The sequence below is a fragment of the Scyliorhinus canicula genome, chromosome 13, assembly GCF_902713615.1.
Source record: "Scyliorhinus canicula chromosome 13, sScyCan1.1, whole genome shotgun sequence".
Classification (NCBI taxonomy): domain Eukaryota; kingdom Metazoa; phylum Chordata; class Chondrichthyes; order Carcharhiniformes; family Scyliorhinidae; genus Scyliorhinus; species Scyliorhinus canicula.
The window spans coordinates 10,267,464-10,280,522 of record NC_052158.1 but is presented as its reverse complement, the minus strand read 5'-3'; the positions used below and the strand labels follow the sequence as shown (position 1 = coordinate 10,280,522).

The 13,059-nt window shown below is 50.3% G+C and overlaps 1 protein-coding gene across 1 annotated transcript in view; it reads right to left on the bottom strand.

Moving 5' to 3' along the window:
- The window catches only part of LOC119976467, a 223,851-nt gene that overhangs the window by 27,659 nt on the left and 183,133 nt on the right, over positions 1 to 13,059 (bottom strand). Inside the window, 7 exon segments of the mRNA XM_038817005.1 lie at positions 593 to 708; positions 7,004 to 7,026; positions 7,550 to 7,783; positions 7,877 to 7,939; positions 7,941 to 7,973; positions 8,064 to 8,548; positions 9,959 to 10,063. Of these exon segments, the coding sequence (XP_038672933.1) occupies positions 593 to 708; positions 7,004 to 7,026; positions 7,550 to 7,783; positions 7,877 to 7,939; positions 7,941 to 7,973; positions 8,064 to 8,548; positions 9,959 to 10,063 (1,059 nt within the window).

The window sequence follows — 13,059 nt, the reverse complement described above, 5'->3', positions numbered from 1 at the left end:
CACTCAAAATATCAACCTCACTCAATCCAAACTCCCTATTCTAGATTTAAAACTGTACCTACTTTGATCTGGACTCTGTGACTATGTTAAACCTGTGGATTTTTACATTCTCCCTTCTGGTTTGAACCTTGAACATTTCAATACGATCACCACACTCCCTCCCTTATCCAGTGCAGACTCACAGTTTCTGCAGCCCCTCCTCTTGATGAAGGTATCCAATTCCACCAACCAGATTCTCTGCCGTTTAACACTTGCTCTCTAATGTCTGAATGTCTTCCCGATAAACGATGATAAAAAATGTTCCCCAGAATGACAGACGGGACCAGTCCAGTCTCCTCTACAAATTGGGTTTCCCATCCTGAGATTGGTGCTCTATTCCTCTGGTTATACAGATCCCTTCACTGCTTTGACACACGGTGCTGATGGCTTCAGACACTCACCCAGAGGAACCCACAGAGAGTAAAATATGAGAATGGAGAGGCTCCCGAGGATTAACAACTGACAAAGTGAATATTTAATCTGGGACCTTGGAGACCCTTTAGTCCCGTCACAACTGGATTTAAAATCAGGAATATGAATAGAAGAGTTTTACCGGGGTTAATGGAGTTTATCATTTCTCTCCAGGCTGTGTACTGTAAAGGGCCTTTGAACTTTCCGATAGACAGGGCGGCAGCAGATACTGAGAGTTTGTGATAATCCTCACGAATCCTGGATGTTAAAAAAATGCAATAAATTTATTTTTGTCAGAAGATTTTAAAACGTATGTAAATGGTCAAGTTATCATTTTTTTTAAAATAATTTTTATCCAAGTTTTTTAATAACAGTAACATATTTTCTCCCCGCAATTTAAAACAAACAAGGCGTGTTTCCACGCCAAAACAAAACAAGAAAAGAACTCTCCCCCAAAATAAATAATAACACATAGCAATACAAGAAAGAAGAAAATAACATAACAAACCCACCCACCCGCCCCCTCCCCCCACCCCGGGTTGCTGCAGAGACCGACCACTCTCTACCCCTTCGCCAGGAAATCGAGAAAGGGCTGCCACCGCCGAAAGAACCCCTGTACCGACCCCCTCAGGGCAAATTTCATCCTCTCCAGCTTGATGAACCCAGCCATGTCGTTAATCCAGGCCTCCGAACTCGGGGGCCGCGTATCCCTCCACTGTAACAGAATCCTGTGCCGGGCTACTAGAGACGCAAAGGCCAGAATGCCGGCCTCTCTCGCCTCCTGCACTCCCGGCTCCGAAGCTACCCCAAAGATCGCGAGCCCCCAGCCCGGCCTGACCCTAGACCCAACCACTTCCGATAAAATCCCCGCCACCCCCTTCCTAAACCCCTCCAGAGCCCGACAGGCGCAAAACATATGGGTGTGGTTTGCCGGGCCACCCGAACACCTCCCACACCTGTCTTCCCCTCCGAAAAACCGGCTCATCCTTGCTCCCGTCATGTGAGCCCTGTGCACCACCTTCAGCTGAATTAGGCTGAGCCGTGCGTAAGAGGAGGAAGAATTCACCCTCTCCAGGGCATCCGACCATGTCCCATCCTCAATCTCTTCCCCTAGCTCTTCCTCCCATTTCGTTTTCTGCTCATCTACTGAGGCCTCCTCCTCCTGCATCAGTTGGTAGATGGCCGAGATCTTCCCTTCCCCCACCCACGTCCCCGAAAGCACCCTGTCCTGCAACCCCCTTGGCGGCAGCCGCGGAAACTCCTCCACCTGCCTCTTAACAAAGTCCCTGACCTGCATATACCTAAAAGCATTCCCAGGCGCGAGGTTCCACTTCCCCACCTGCTCCTCCAGAGTCGCGAACTTCCCATCCAAGAAGAGGTCCCCAAACTGTCTGATGCCTGCCCTGTGCCCCCACCCGTTCTCCCTGGCGCAAAACGGTGATTGCCCTGTATCGGGGCCCAAACTGAGGCATTCACTTCCCCACTATGCCGTCTCCACTGTCCCCAGATTTTGAGGGACGCAACCACCACCGGACTCGTGGAGTACTTTGCCGGGGGGAGTGAAAGTGGGGCCGTCACCAAGGCCTCCAGACTCGTTCCCGCACAGGATGCCACCTCCAGCCTCTTCAATGCGTCACCCTCCCCTTCCGTCACCCACCTGCGAATCATCGCCACGTTCGCCGCCCAATAATATTCACACAGGTTGGGCAGCGCCAGGCCCCCTACCTCCCTTCTTCGCTCCAAAAATACCCTCCTTACTCTCGGGGCCTTCCGCGCCCACACAAACCCCAGAATCGACTTATTCACCTCCAACTCTTCAAGTCCCTCAGCGCCATGGCCAGGGGCTCAATTGCTAACGCGAAGAGCAGGGGAGACAAGGGGCACCCTTGCCTCGTCCCTCTGGAAAGCCAAAAGTCCTCTGACCTCCTCCCATTCGTCACCACACTTGCCACCAGGGAGCTGTACAGCAACCTCACCCAGCTAATGAACTCCTCACCAAACCCAAACCTCCGCAACACCTCCCACAGGTAACTCCACTCCACCCTATCAAAAGCTTTCTCCGCATCCATGGACGCCACTATTTCTGACTCCCCAACCACCGGCGCCATCATCATAACATTCAGGAGCCTCCGCACGTTGGCATTCAATTGTCTCCACTTTACAAACCCCGTGTGGTCCTCATGAATCACCGTCGGGACCACATCCTCCACCCTCCTGGACAGCACCTTTGCCAACAACTTGACATCTACGTTAAGGAGCGAGATCGGCCTATAAGACCCACACTGAAGGGGGTCCTTATCCCGCTTCAGGAGCAAAGAGACAATTGCCCCGGACATCGTCGGGGGCAAAGCCCCCATCCCCTCCCCCCCCTCATTCAGGGTCCTCACCAGCAGCGGGCCCAGCAAATCTGAAAATTTCTTATAAAATTCCACCGGGAACCCATCAGGCCCCGGCGCTTTCCCTGACTGCATACTTCCCAACGCCTCCACCAGCTCCTCCAACTCGATTGGGGCCCCCAAACCCTCCACCCGCTCGTCCCCTACTCTTGGGAACTCCAGCTTATCCAAAAAACGGTCCATCCCGCCTGCTTCCCCGGGGGGTACCGCCCGGTACAGCCCCTCATAAAAGGATCTGAACACCCCATTGATGTCCTTTCCACCCCGCACTAAGTTCCCACCCGCATCCGTGGCTGCCCCAATTTCTCTAGCTGTCTCCCGCTTCCGGAGCTGGTGAGCCAACATCCGGCTTGCCTTCTCCCCGTACTCATACACCGTCCCCTGTGCCCTCCTCCACTGCACCTCCGCCTTACGGGTGGTTAAATTGTCAAACTCCGCCTGGAGACTGCGCCGCTCCCTCAGAAGCCCCTCCTCCGGGGTGTCTGCATATCTCCTATCCACCCTGACCATCTCCTCCACCAGCCTCTCCTCCTCGACCCTCTCCCCCCTCTCCCTGTGCGCCCGAATAGAGATCAGCTCCCCTCTAACTACTGCCTTTAGCGCTTCCCAAACCATCCCAACCTGCACCTCCCCGTTGTCATTGGTTTCCAGATACCCCTCGATACCCCTATGGACCCGACCGCACACTTCCTCCTCTGCCAAAAGCCCCACATCCAACCTCCACAGCGGGCGTCGATCCTTCCCCTCCCCCAGCTCCAGGTCCACCAAGTGTGGAGCATGATCAGAAATGGCTATCGCCGAATACTCTCGGGATCAGCGCCCTGCTAACCACGAAAAAGTCAATCCGGGAGTACGCCTTATGAACATGGGAGAAAAAGGAGAACTCCCTACGCCCCGGCTTCAAAAACCTCCAAGGGTCCACCCCTCCGATCTGATCCATGAACCCCCTCAGCACCGAGGCCGCTGCCGGCCTCCTGCCCGTCCTAGACTTCGTGTGGTCCAGAGCCGGATTCAGCACCGTGTTAAAGTCCCCACCCAGAATCAATCCCCCTGTCTCCAGGTCTGGGATCAGGCCCAGCATATGCTGCATGAAGCCCGCATCATCCCAGTTGGGGGCATAAACATTAACCAAGACCACCCACTCCCCCTGAAGTCTCCCACTCACCATCACATATCGACCTGCACTATCCGCCACTACTTTGGACGCGACGAACGACAGGCTCTTACCCACCAAAATTGCCACCCCACGGTTCTTTGCATCAAGCCCTGAGTGAAACACCTGTCCCACCCAACTCTTTCTTGGCCTCACCTGATCCGTAACTCTGAGGTGCGTCTCCTGGAGCATAGCCACATCCGCTCCCAGCCCCCTCAAGTGAGCCAAGACCCGGGATCGCTTCACCGGACCATTCAGCCCCCTCACGTTCCATGTGACCAACCGAACCCGAGGGGCCGTCCCCTTCCCTCTACGCCGATCAGCCATAGCCCTTCCTCAACCCACCACGTGCCCAGGGAACCTCCCAGGCCCACTCCCCACGGTGGCAAACCCCCCTCCCAACCCCCCCTTCACCATCCATCCCCTCACAGTCCCTGCAGCAACAACCCGGCACCCCCCCTCTCCTCCTCCCCCCCAACCCCCCCATCCCCCCCCAAAGCTAGGGCCCCCCTAGCTGCGTTACCCCCAACATTATACTTCAGTGAGTCAGCTGACTTCTGCTGACCCCGGCTACTCCCGCCATAACCACGACCCCCCCACCCGGATGCAACACAGCCACCAATCCCTCACTCCCAGCGCTGGCCCGGCCCCCAATTCCTCCGGTGCGGGAAGAAAGCCCGCGCTTCCAACCCGAGCCCCGCCCCTCGACCCAACACGCGGGAAAAAGACGGACACATGACCCATCGGGACCCCAAACCACCAGTGGAAAAAAAAAAAAAAAACCACCACAATAAATAACCAACAGCCCCAAAGAAACCCTGAAAGAACCCAAATAACCATAACTCAAATAGCAAAAACGGCGAAAACAAACAGGAAACAACCATCAGCAAACACAGCCACTATGGGCGAAAGGATACCCAAGAGGGCAAAGCCTCCAAGCAAAATACATTCCCCCCAGCCCCCCCAGTCCTCAGTCCGAATCCAAGTTCTCAGCCTGGACAAAGGCCCAGGCCTCCTCCGGAGAGTCAAAGTAGAGCTGGCGGTCCTTGTACGTGACCCAGAGGCGAGCCGGCTGTAGAAGGCCAATCTTCATCCCCTTCCTGTGGAGCACTCCCTTCACTCGATTGAAGCCAGCCCTTCTCCTCGCCACCTCCGCGCTCCAGTCCTGAAAAATCCGAACGTCCGTATTCTCCCACCTGCTGTTCCTCTCCTTCTTCGTCCACCTCAACACGCACTCCCGGTCAACCAAGCGGTGAAAACGGACCAGCACCACCCTGGGCAGTTCGTTCGGCCTGGGCTTCCGCTGCAGCACTCGATGGGCGCCTTCCAGCTCCAGGGCACCACGATACAACCCCGCACCCATCAGTGAGTTTAACATTAGGACCACATAGGCCGCCAAATCTGAACCTTCCAGCCCCACCGAGAGGCCCAAAATCCGTAGATTCTTCCGGCGGGAGCGGTTCTCCATCTCCTCCATCCTCGCCTGCCATTTCTTGTGCAGTGCCTCGTGCGACTCCACTTTCACTGCCAGGTCCAAAAGCTCATCCTCATTCTCCGAAGCCTTGTGCCGCAGCTCCCGAATCTCCCGAATCTCCCCGGCCTGAGCCGTCGGCGTCGCCACCAGTTTGTCCAGTGAGGCCTTAAACGGCTCCAGAATCTCGGCTTTGATCTCCATGAAGGAGTGCTGAAGCAGCTCCTGCTGCTCCCGCACCCACAGCTGCCACGCTGCTTCCCCGCTCACCGCCATCTTGCCTATTCTGCCTCTCGCCGCTCTATGAGGTAAACCCGATTTTTGGACCGCTCCACTGCGGGTCCAGTCCATCAACCGGCTGCTGGGCACACTGGCTGCATTTCCCCCTGGGGGAAAGGTCGAAACAGCGCCGTTGTGGGCTCTTTCCAAAAAAAGCGGGAGCTGCCGAATGTGCGGCTTAGCTCCGCATTGCCGCCGCCGGAAGTCAGTTTTCATCATTTTTGATGATAGAGGAAATGTAGAAAGTGAAATATTAATCACCTTTCTATAACTGAGAAAGGGATAACTTGGAAATTCAAAGGCAGAGAATGGAAACCCCCATGTCCTGAAAAAGGTTCACAGTCTGATAACAGATTAGTTACCGGGATATCACAAATCACAGGAGAAGAGAAACATTTATCCTGTCCACTTGCTGTTTTACAAACAAAGTTTGCAGAATATAGACAAAGGCTGAAAACATCTGGAACTTAATGTTCAACCCTTAATAACTGATCCCCCAACCCGCGTGAATCCTGCTCTCCTCTACTGGCATCTTGAATATCTCTGATTTTAGTCACTCCCCCATTGGGAGCTGGACCTTCAGCTGCCGAGGTCCTGAGCTCTGGAATTCCCTCCTTGATCCTTTCCGTTTCTTTGTCTCTCTTACTTCCTCAATTATTCTCTCTAAACTCCACCTTAATCATCCGGATTAATATTTCCTGATGTGTCTCTGGGTCAATTTGTGCTTTTTAACGCTCCTGTGAAACTCCTTTAGACTTTAAATGCGCTATATAAATACAAGTCTTTGCTGTTGTTGTTGTTAAGGACACAGAGCCAGTTTATATTATAGAATAAAATGACAACACGTCCCCCTTTAACGACTTTCTCGGGTTGCTCAGGCTCCATGCAGGGACATGGATGACCCACTCCTTGGATACATGGACAGTGCGGCTCTCTCAGGGTCAGTCAGAAGGTCACAGACACAAACAGCCAACATCAGGCAAGTGATCACCTCCAGCCTGGGAACCAGGTTGTATTATTTACCTGACATCTTGTCATTTGTACAATATTGTAGAACAGGTATAGAAAATCTAATACTGTTTAGTCACGGACATAAAGTCTGTTATTGTAAAATACAGGTCAGTGAACAATTCGCCGAGTTTTCATGGCCGGATGGACGACCATTTAAAGTTGTGATGAACAAGAAATAAATCCATATAAATTGACTGAATTATTTAACCAAACTGCAGAGTTTCAGTGAAGAACATGTCCTACCTTCTCTTCCGACAAGCTTCCTCCTGAAAGAAATGAATGAGGAACAGTGAGGATGACAGTAACAGATTTCAGGAGGAGTTAGACAGGCTGGTGAAATGAGCAGACTCAGAGCAGATGAGATTTCACACGGAAGTGGAAAGTGATGGATTTTGGAAGGAAGATTGTGGAGAGTCAAATAAACTGGAACTGAGCATCAGTCCCGCTCACAGACACAGTGACTCTCACACACCGTACCAGACACACCCACACACTCACAACATGGAACTGGAACTGGATTACAATGGGAGTTCCAGGAGAAAATTAAACTTGGGCAAAACAAAGATCTAGAAAATTCATTCTCAGGAGGTTACAGGTATTCCCGGGAATCTGCAGACAGTGTGGGAGCCGTTTGTTTAGAGACAACAGCAAAACCGTTCAGGATGGGAAACAATTTCAGTTTAATTCTAATTCTAAATTATCAGTAATTTTTTATTAATTCCACAGTTATCATCAGTTGCTTTGTGACTGTGAAGTTTCACTGAACTGACCCGCAATATATTCCCTCACCTTCAGAAATATCAGCTCGTCTTTTTGCTCCATCTGTTTCTGTAACTTTGAGAGTTTCTCCTCAATAGAATTTAAATTCTCCTGAATCTCTCGAAGGTTTTTCTCCATTGGTTCTAGAATCCTCTCCTCTTCTTCCCTGAGATCTCTGAGTAAACGCTGCTCTTTCTCAGTGAGAATCTGGTGCATTTTACTGAACTCGGATGTGATGTGGGTCTGCAGACTGCTCGACTGTTCCTACCAAATGAAATGTGAAACATAATTAATGTCCCGCGATAAAGGGAACAAAACTAACCGAGATCCCAGAAAATCAGCACAGGGAGACCTTACCCTAACTTCAGAAATCTTCCCTTTCTGTTTCATGTTCCGTTTGAGAACCGCCGATTTCTTCACATGTGAGAGAATCTAAGGAAGATTTCAGCTGATCCTGGGATTGGGAGAGAAAATCACAGAATGAAAGTGTTAGAGCTGGAAAATGTGAGAAAATTATCAGGTCATAAATTATTTCCCCTTTTACCTTGTAGATTTCAGCAGCTTCATCGATGGGCAGGAATCTGTGCTCTCTGTGTTCCCGCGAATCTCTGCAAATCAGACAGATCAATTTCTTGTCAGTTTCACAAAACAGCTTCAGTTCTTCCTGATGTTTCTCACAGTGAAGTTTAATTTCCATCTCTTTCGCATTCAGCTTTAATTTTCGAGTTTTCTCTGTCAGATTCGCTAAGGCCCGATTTGCCCTGAGGTTTCTTTCCGGAAACTCCTCTCTACATTCCGGGCAGGAGTTTATCTCCTTCTTTTCCCAACACTGGGAGATACAGGAGCGGCAGAAGTTGTGTCCACAATCCAGTGTTACCGGATCAGTGAAGAAATCGAGACAAATGGGACAAATTGTCTCCTCGGCCAAACTCTGGACCTGCTGTATGGAAGCCATGTTCACACTCAGCACTTCCTGATTCAAACTGCTTTCAGTTTCGATGTTATTGCGCTGCTGACTCACCTGAACAACTTCACCGAGTGATCAGGAGATTGTATCAGAGAATTTTAATTGTGTTGACGAAAATACACTGGTCTATATCCTCTCGAAATTTTTTCAGCTTTGACTATACACTATTTTGGGCAACTGACACTTTAAATTACAGAAGAACTTTATCCTCTTAATTTGAACACAACTGAATATCCCACTTCCTGATTGGACTTTACACTGACCCTTATGTACAGATAAGCAGATCTGGCAGCATCTGTGGAGAGAGAAACATAGTTTATGCTTGCAGACTGGGACCTTTCATCAGAACAGAGAAAAGTTAGAAATATTGGGATTAATGTCAGGGTGAGGATCAGATTTAGGGCCAGAGTCAGGTTGAGGGTGAGGATGAGGGTTAGGGTGAAGGTTACATCTTAATGTCAGACGTTTTGAGGAAGTGAAGGGGATTACTGTTAGGGTGAGGGTTAGATGGTAATATTATAAATGTTGGGAAAGTGAAAGTTTGAGGGTGGGAAGAAGCACAAAAGGGAAGGTCTGTAATAGGGTGGAGAACAGGACAGATTAATGGTTTCATAGTGAAAGGCCAGAGGGAGTGGTAAAGGACAAGTGAGAAAATACAAGTTGTGAATCGAGAGGGTGTAAAATACATATTAGTAGCCTCTCAAATACAAAGTAAAGTAATTAAGAAAAAAAGTGAAAAATAAACAAACGAACTAAATGAACATGGGAAGAATGGGAGCAGAGATTGTGATCTATAATAGTTGAACTCAGTGTTGTGTCCAGGAGGCTGTAAAGTGCCCAGTGGGAAGATGAGGTTCAGTTCCTTGAGTTTGTGTTGAACTTTATTGGAACACTGCAGCAGGCCAAGGACAGAACGGTCAGAGTGGGTGGAAGGTAGAGAATTAAAATCACTGGTGAGTGGGATCTCACGATCATACTTACAGTCTGAATGGAGGAGTCTGTGAAACACTCAGCCAGGCTTTGTTTAATATCCCCAGGGCAGAGGTGACACATCCTGAGCAGCAAATACAGGATATTTAATTGAAATAAATATAAATTAATCAGTGTTTAATTTGGAAGGAGTGTTTGGAACTTTACACAGTGAGAATGGTGGAGGTTAAAGGGCAGGTTTTACACCTTCTGTGTTTGTCATGAAATGTTCTGTATGTGTTGGGTGTAACTAAGTAATAAACTACCTGAAACGCTAACTCTGTTTCTCTCTCTACCGATGCTGCCTGACCTGCATTTCCAGCATTTTCTGTGTTTATTTCAGATTTCCAGCCACGACAATATTCTGTTCTGGCTTTTCCCGGTGTCCTGGACCATACCAGCAATCACCCCACATTCCCCCACCAACCAGCCCCTTCCCTTCACCCCACCTCTCAGCAAACATCACCGAAAATATATGAACTGTTCATTCGTGCCATTATTACGTTGTGTTGTTTCTGTGAGTAAAATAGCTGCTGCTTTGTCGTCTGAACTCAAAACTTCCGCAGTTACAAAGAGCACCGCTGCCACCTGCTGACAGAATGTCGGTGCTGCAGGAAAGAATTCCCCATTAAAAACAGCCCGAGAAATGGGGAGTGTCTTTGAAGGTTCACAGACACGATGGGCCGAATGGTCTCTTTCCATTGTGACATCATATTGTGATTGTTGCGTCACTGAGATTCGGATCGGATCAAATCCACATTTTCAAAGTTGACTTAATTCAATCCCATGATTTGATTCTATGTTTGATGACCATCATTGAGAAAGATCAGTTATAAACTGTCACCTTAATATACACAATGTTATGACAAATGTCTATTCATCAGGATCCCCTATTCCTGTGTCAGAGTTGATAAATGCTGAAGCTGGTTCTGGATTGCGCTACAAACAATCTGATTGACCTCTGGGCATTTTTGCACCAACAGAACGATTTAAGTACAGGAATGGGAGAAAACAAGTGATTGGGGAACTCAGCAATCGGATCGCATCGCTCTCAGTCTTGGTATCAAATCTCTGCTTTGGGAAAGTCTGCTGCAGTCCTGGTTTGTCGCTGCTTCTGGTGAATATTGCAACGGGAATCTGTCTGCAAATATAGAGAAACTACACTACACCTGAAATACGTGTACAGTTCTGGTCTCCTTATTGAAGGGAGGAGATATGTCCCTTCGGGTGACTACAAGGAAGGTTCCAGACTGATTTATGGGGCGATCATTCTTGCGGTTTAGACATGTTAAAGCCCTCTGGACTTAACATTGAGTTCAACAACCTCAGGCTGTGAACTCTCCTCCACCTTTACTACATTTTTATTTCTATTGATTTAGTTTCATTTCTTCCATCGATCTGTTTTTCCCTCACCATTGTCCCCCTTTCCCCCACCCCACTCCCCTTGGGCCAACTGGTCCCTGTTCCAAGTTGTCCTTTGACACACTGCTTACATTTGTTCGGCCATTAAAACATCCGAAGCTCTTTATGTCTCAATATCAGAACCCTTCTCACCCTGATCACCCCATTCATATTCCCTTGGGCTTTCTGGCCAAAATCTTCGTCACCACTGGTCCTCTATCCAGCCCCAACACTCCTCGCATCTCCCCCCCCCCCCCCCCCCCCCCCCACAAAAACAGTCTCAATCTGAGGGAGGAATGTTGTCCGGGACATTGGGAGATCTCCCCCCCCCCCCCCCCCACTCTTCTTTAGCGTGGGTTCTGAAACAGCCACTTGAGGCAGACGTGGCCTTGGTTTAATATCCCACAGGAAGGACTGAGCTGGTGGGAGGAAGATAGGCACAGGAGTGGGCCATTCAGCCCCTCGAATCATTTCCACCTTTAAAGTAGATCATGGTTGGTGACTTCTGGTAGCTGCCATGGTGTGAGTGGTCGCACATTTGGCAGCTCCAGCTCGAGGCTGCTTTTTCAGACCTTTCCTCCATTTGTCGGGTGGATGTTTTGTGGGAATAAAGGTGCAGGGGGTGGCTGGAGAAAAGTTTAACTCCACTGGTGGGGCTGGAGGATGGATCCATGGACCAGAAGTGGGTTGAGAAGAAAGGAGGAGTTGGAGCAAGAGAATCTTCATGCGACACAAGGCAAGATGGTGGAGGGTAAAGGGTCTGCCTTGCCTGCCCAGTAGCCGACGGAGTAACTGGTGGACTTCTTGAATGAGAAGTTTAGCCGACAGAGGAGGGAGGCCCAGGAAGACCTAGCCAAGGTGGTGGAACCGTTAAAGTGGGAATTGACCGTGTGGAGCAGAGGTTGGATTCCCAGGGCCAGGCTATTTGGAAAGTGGAGGAGGCTCTGGGGAGCTCGAGGAGCAGCCACCTCGTTGGTGCTGAAGTGGGTCTGATGGGAGGGACCCAGAAGTGGTTAAAGGAGAAGGTGGAGGACCTGGAGAATCGCTCCCGGAGACAGAATCTAAGAATCATGGGGATGCCTGAAGGCATCGAGGGAGTAGACACTGGCACCTATGTAGCCAAGATGCTGGAGATGTTGACGGGCGAGTGGGCCTCTGACCAGCCGCTGGAGGTCGACCGAGCTCACAGGGTGTTGATGAAGATGCCACAGGCGAATTGGATGCCGAGGCCGATGGTGGCGCGTCTTCACCCGTTCCTGGACAAGGAGAAAATACTGAGATGAGCAAGGCAGTAGGGGTGATGCACCTGAGAGGGGAGTGAGCTTCAACTGTATCAGGACCTGGGTGTGGACCTGGCGAAGAGGAGAGCCGGGTTTAATTGGGTGAAGGCTGCCCTCTTTGAAAAAGGGGATGAAGTTTGGGATGTTGTACCCGGCCCACCTCTTGGTGACTTTTTATAACTGAGAACATTATTTGGCACACCAGAGAAGACAATGGGAGTTTTTAAGAGACAACGGACTGGCAGGAGAAGGAGGACATTTACCTATGTAGGAGGTGTGAGGAGATGGGGGCTTTCCCTGTCCCTTTTTTCTTGTTTGTTGGAGAACATTTCTCCTTTGAGATTTCTTGTTGTGTTGAGGGTAAGTGCATCTTTCATCTTGTTTCATTGTTGTTTGTGAGGAGCACGGGCGGGAGGGGAGAGGAATAGGCAGGGGTGGCGGGGGGGGGGGGGTTAGGAGGCTCAGGCACCTTGGGCTGGGGCTGACAGGCAAGCTGGGCGGGCCAGTTAACAGGAGCGCAGTGGGGGGTGATCAGGTGGTCAGTAAAGCACAGGGGGATGGGGGTTATTGTTTTGTTCAGGGGAAGGGGGGTGGTTACTGACATAGATGTTGTTGCTGTGGCCTAGCATTGGAGAGAGTGGTGACAGTGGACTACCGAGGATGGGCCTGGAGGGTCGCGTGGCATGGGCCGGAGCTGGCCTAAGAAGCTGTATGATTGATCGGTAGCGAGGGGGGCGCGGTGCCCCCAGACTAGGCTGGTCACATGGAATGTGAGGGGGCTGAATGGGCCAGTTAAACGGACGTGTGTGTTCGCACATCTGAGGAGCTGGAAGGCGGATGTGGCTTTTTTACAAGAAACACACTTGAAGATCGGGGATCAGATAAGGCTCAGGAAAAGGTGGGAAAGGCAATTCTTCATTTGG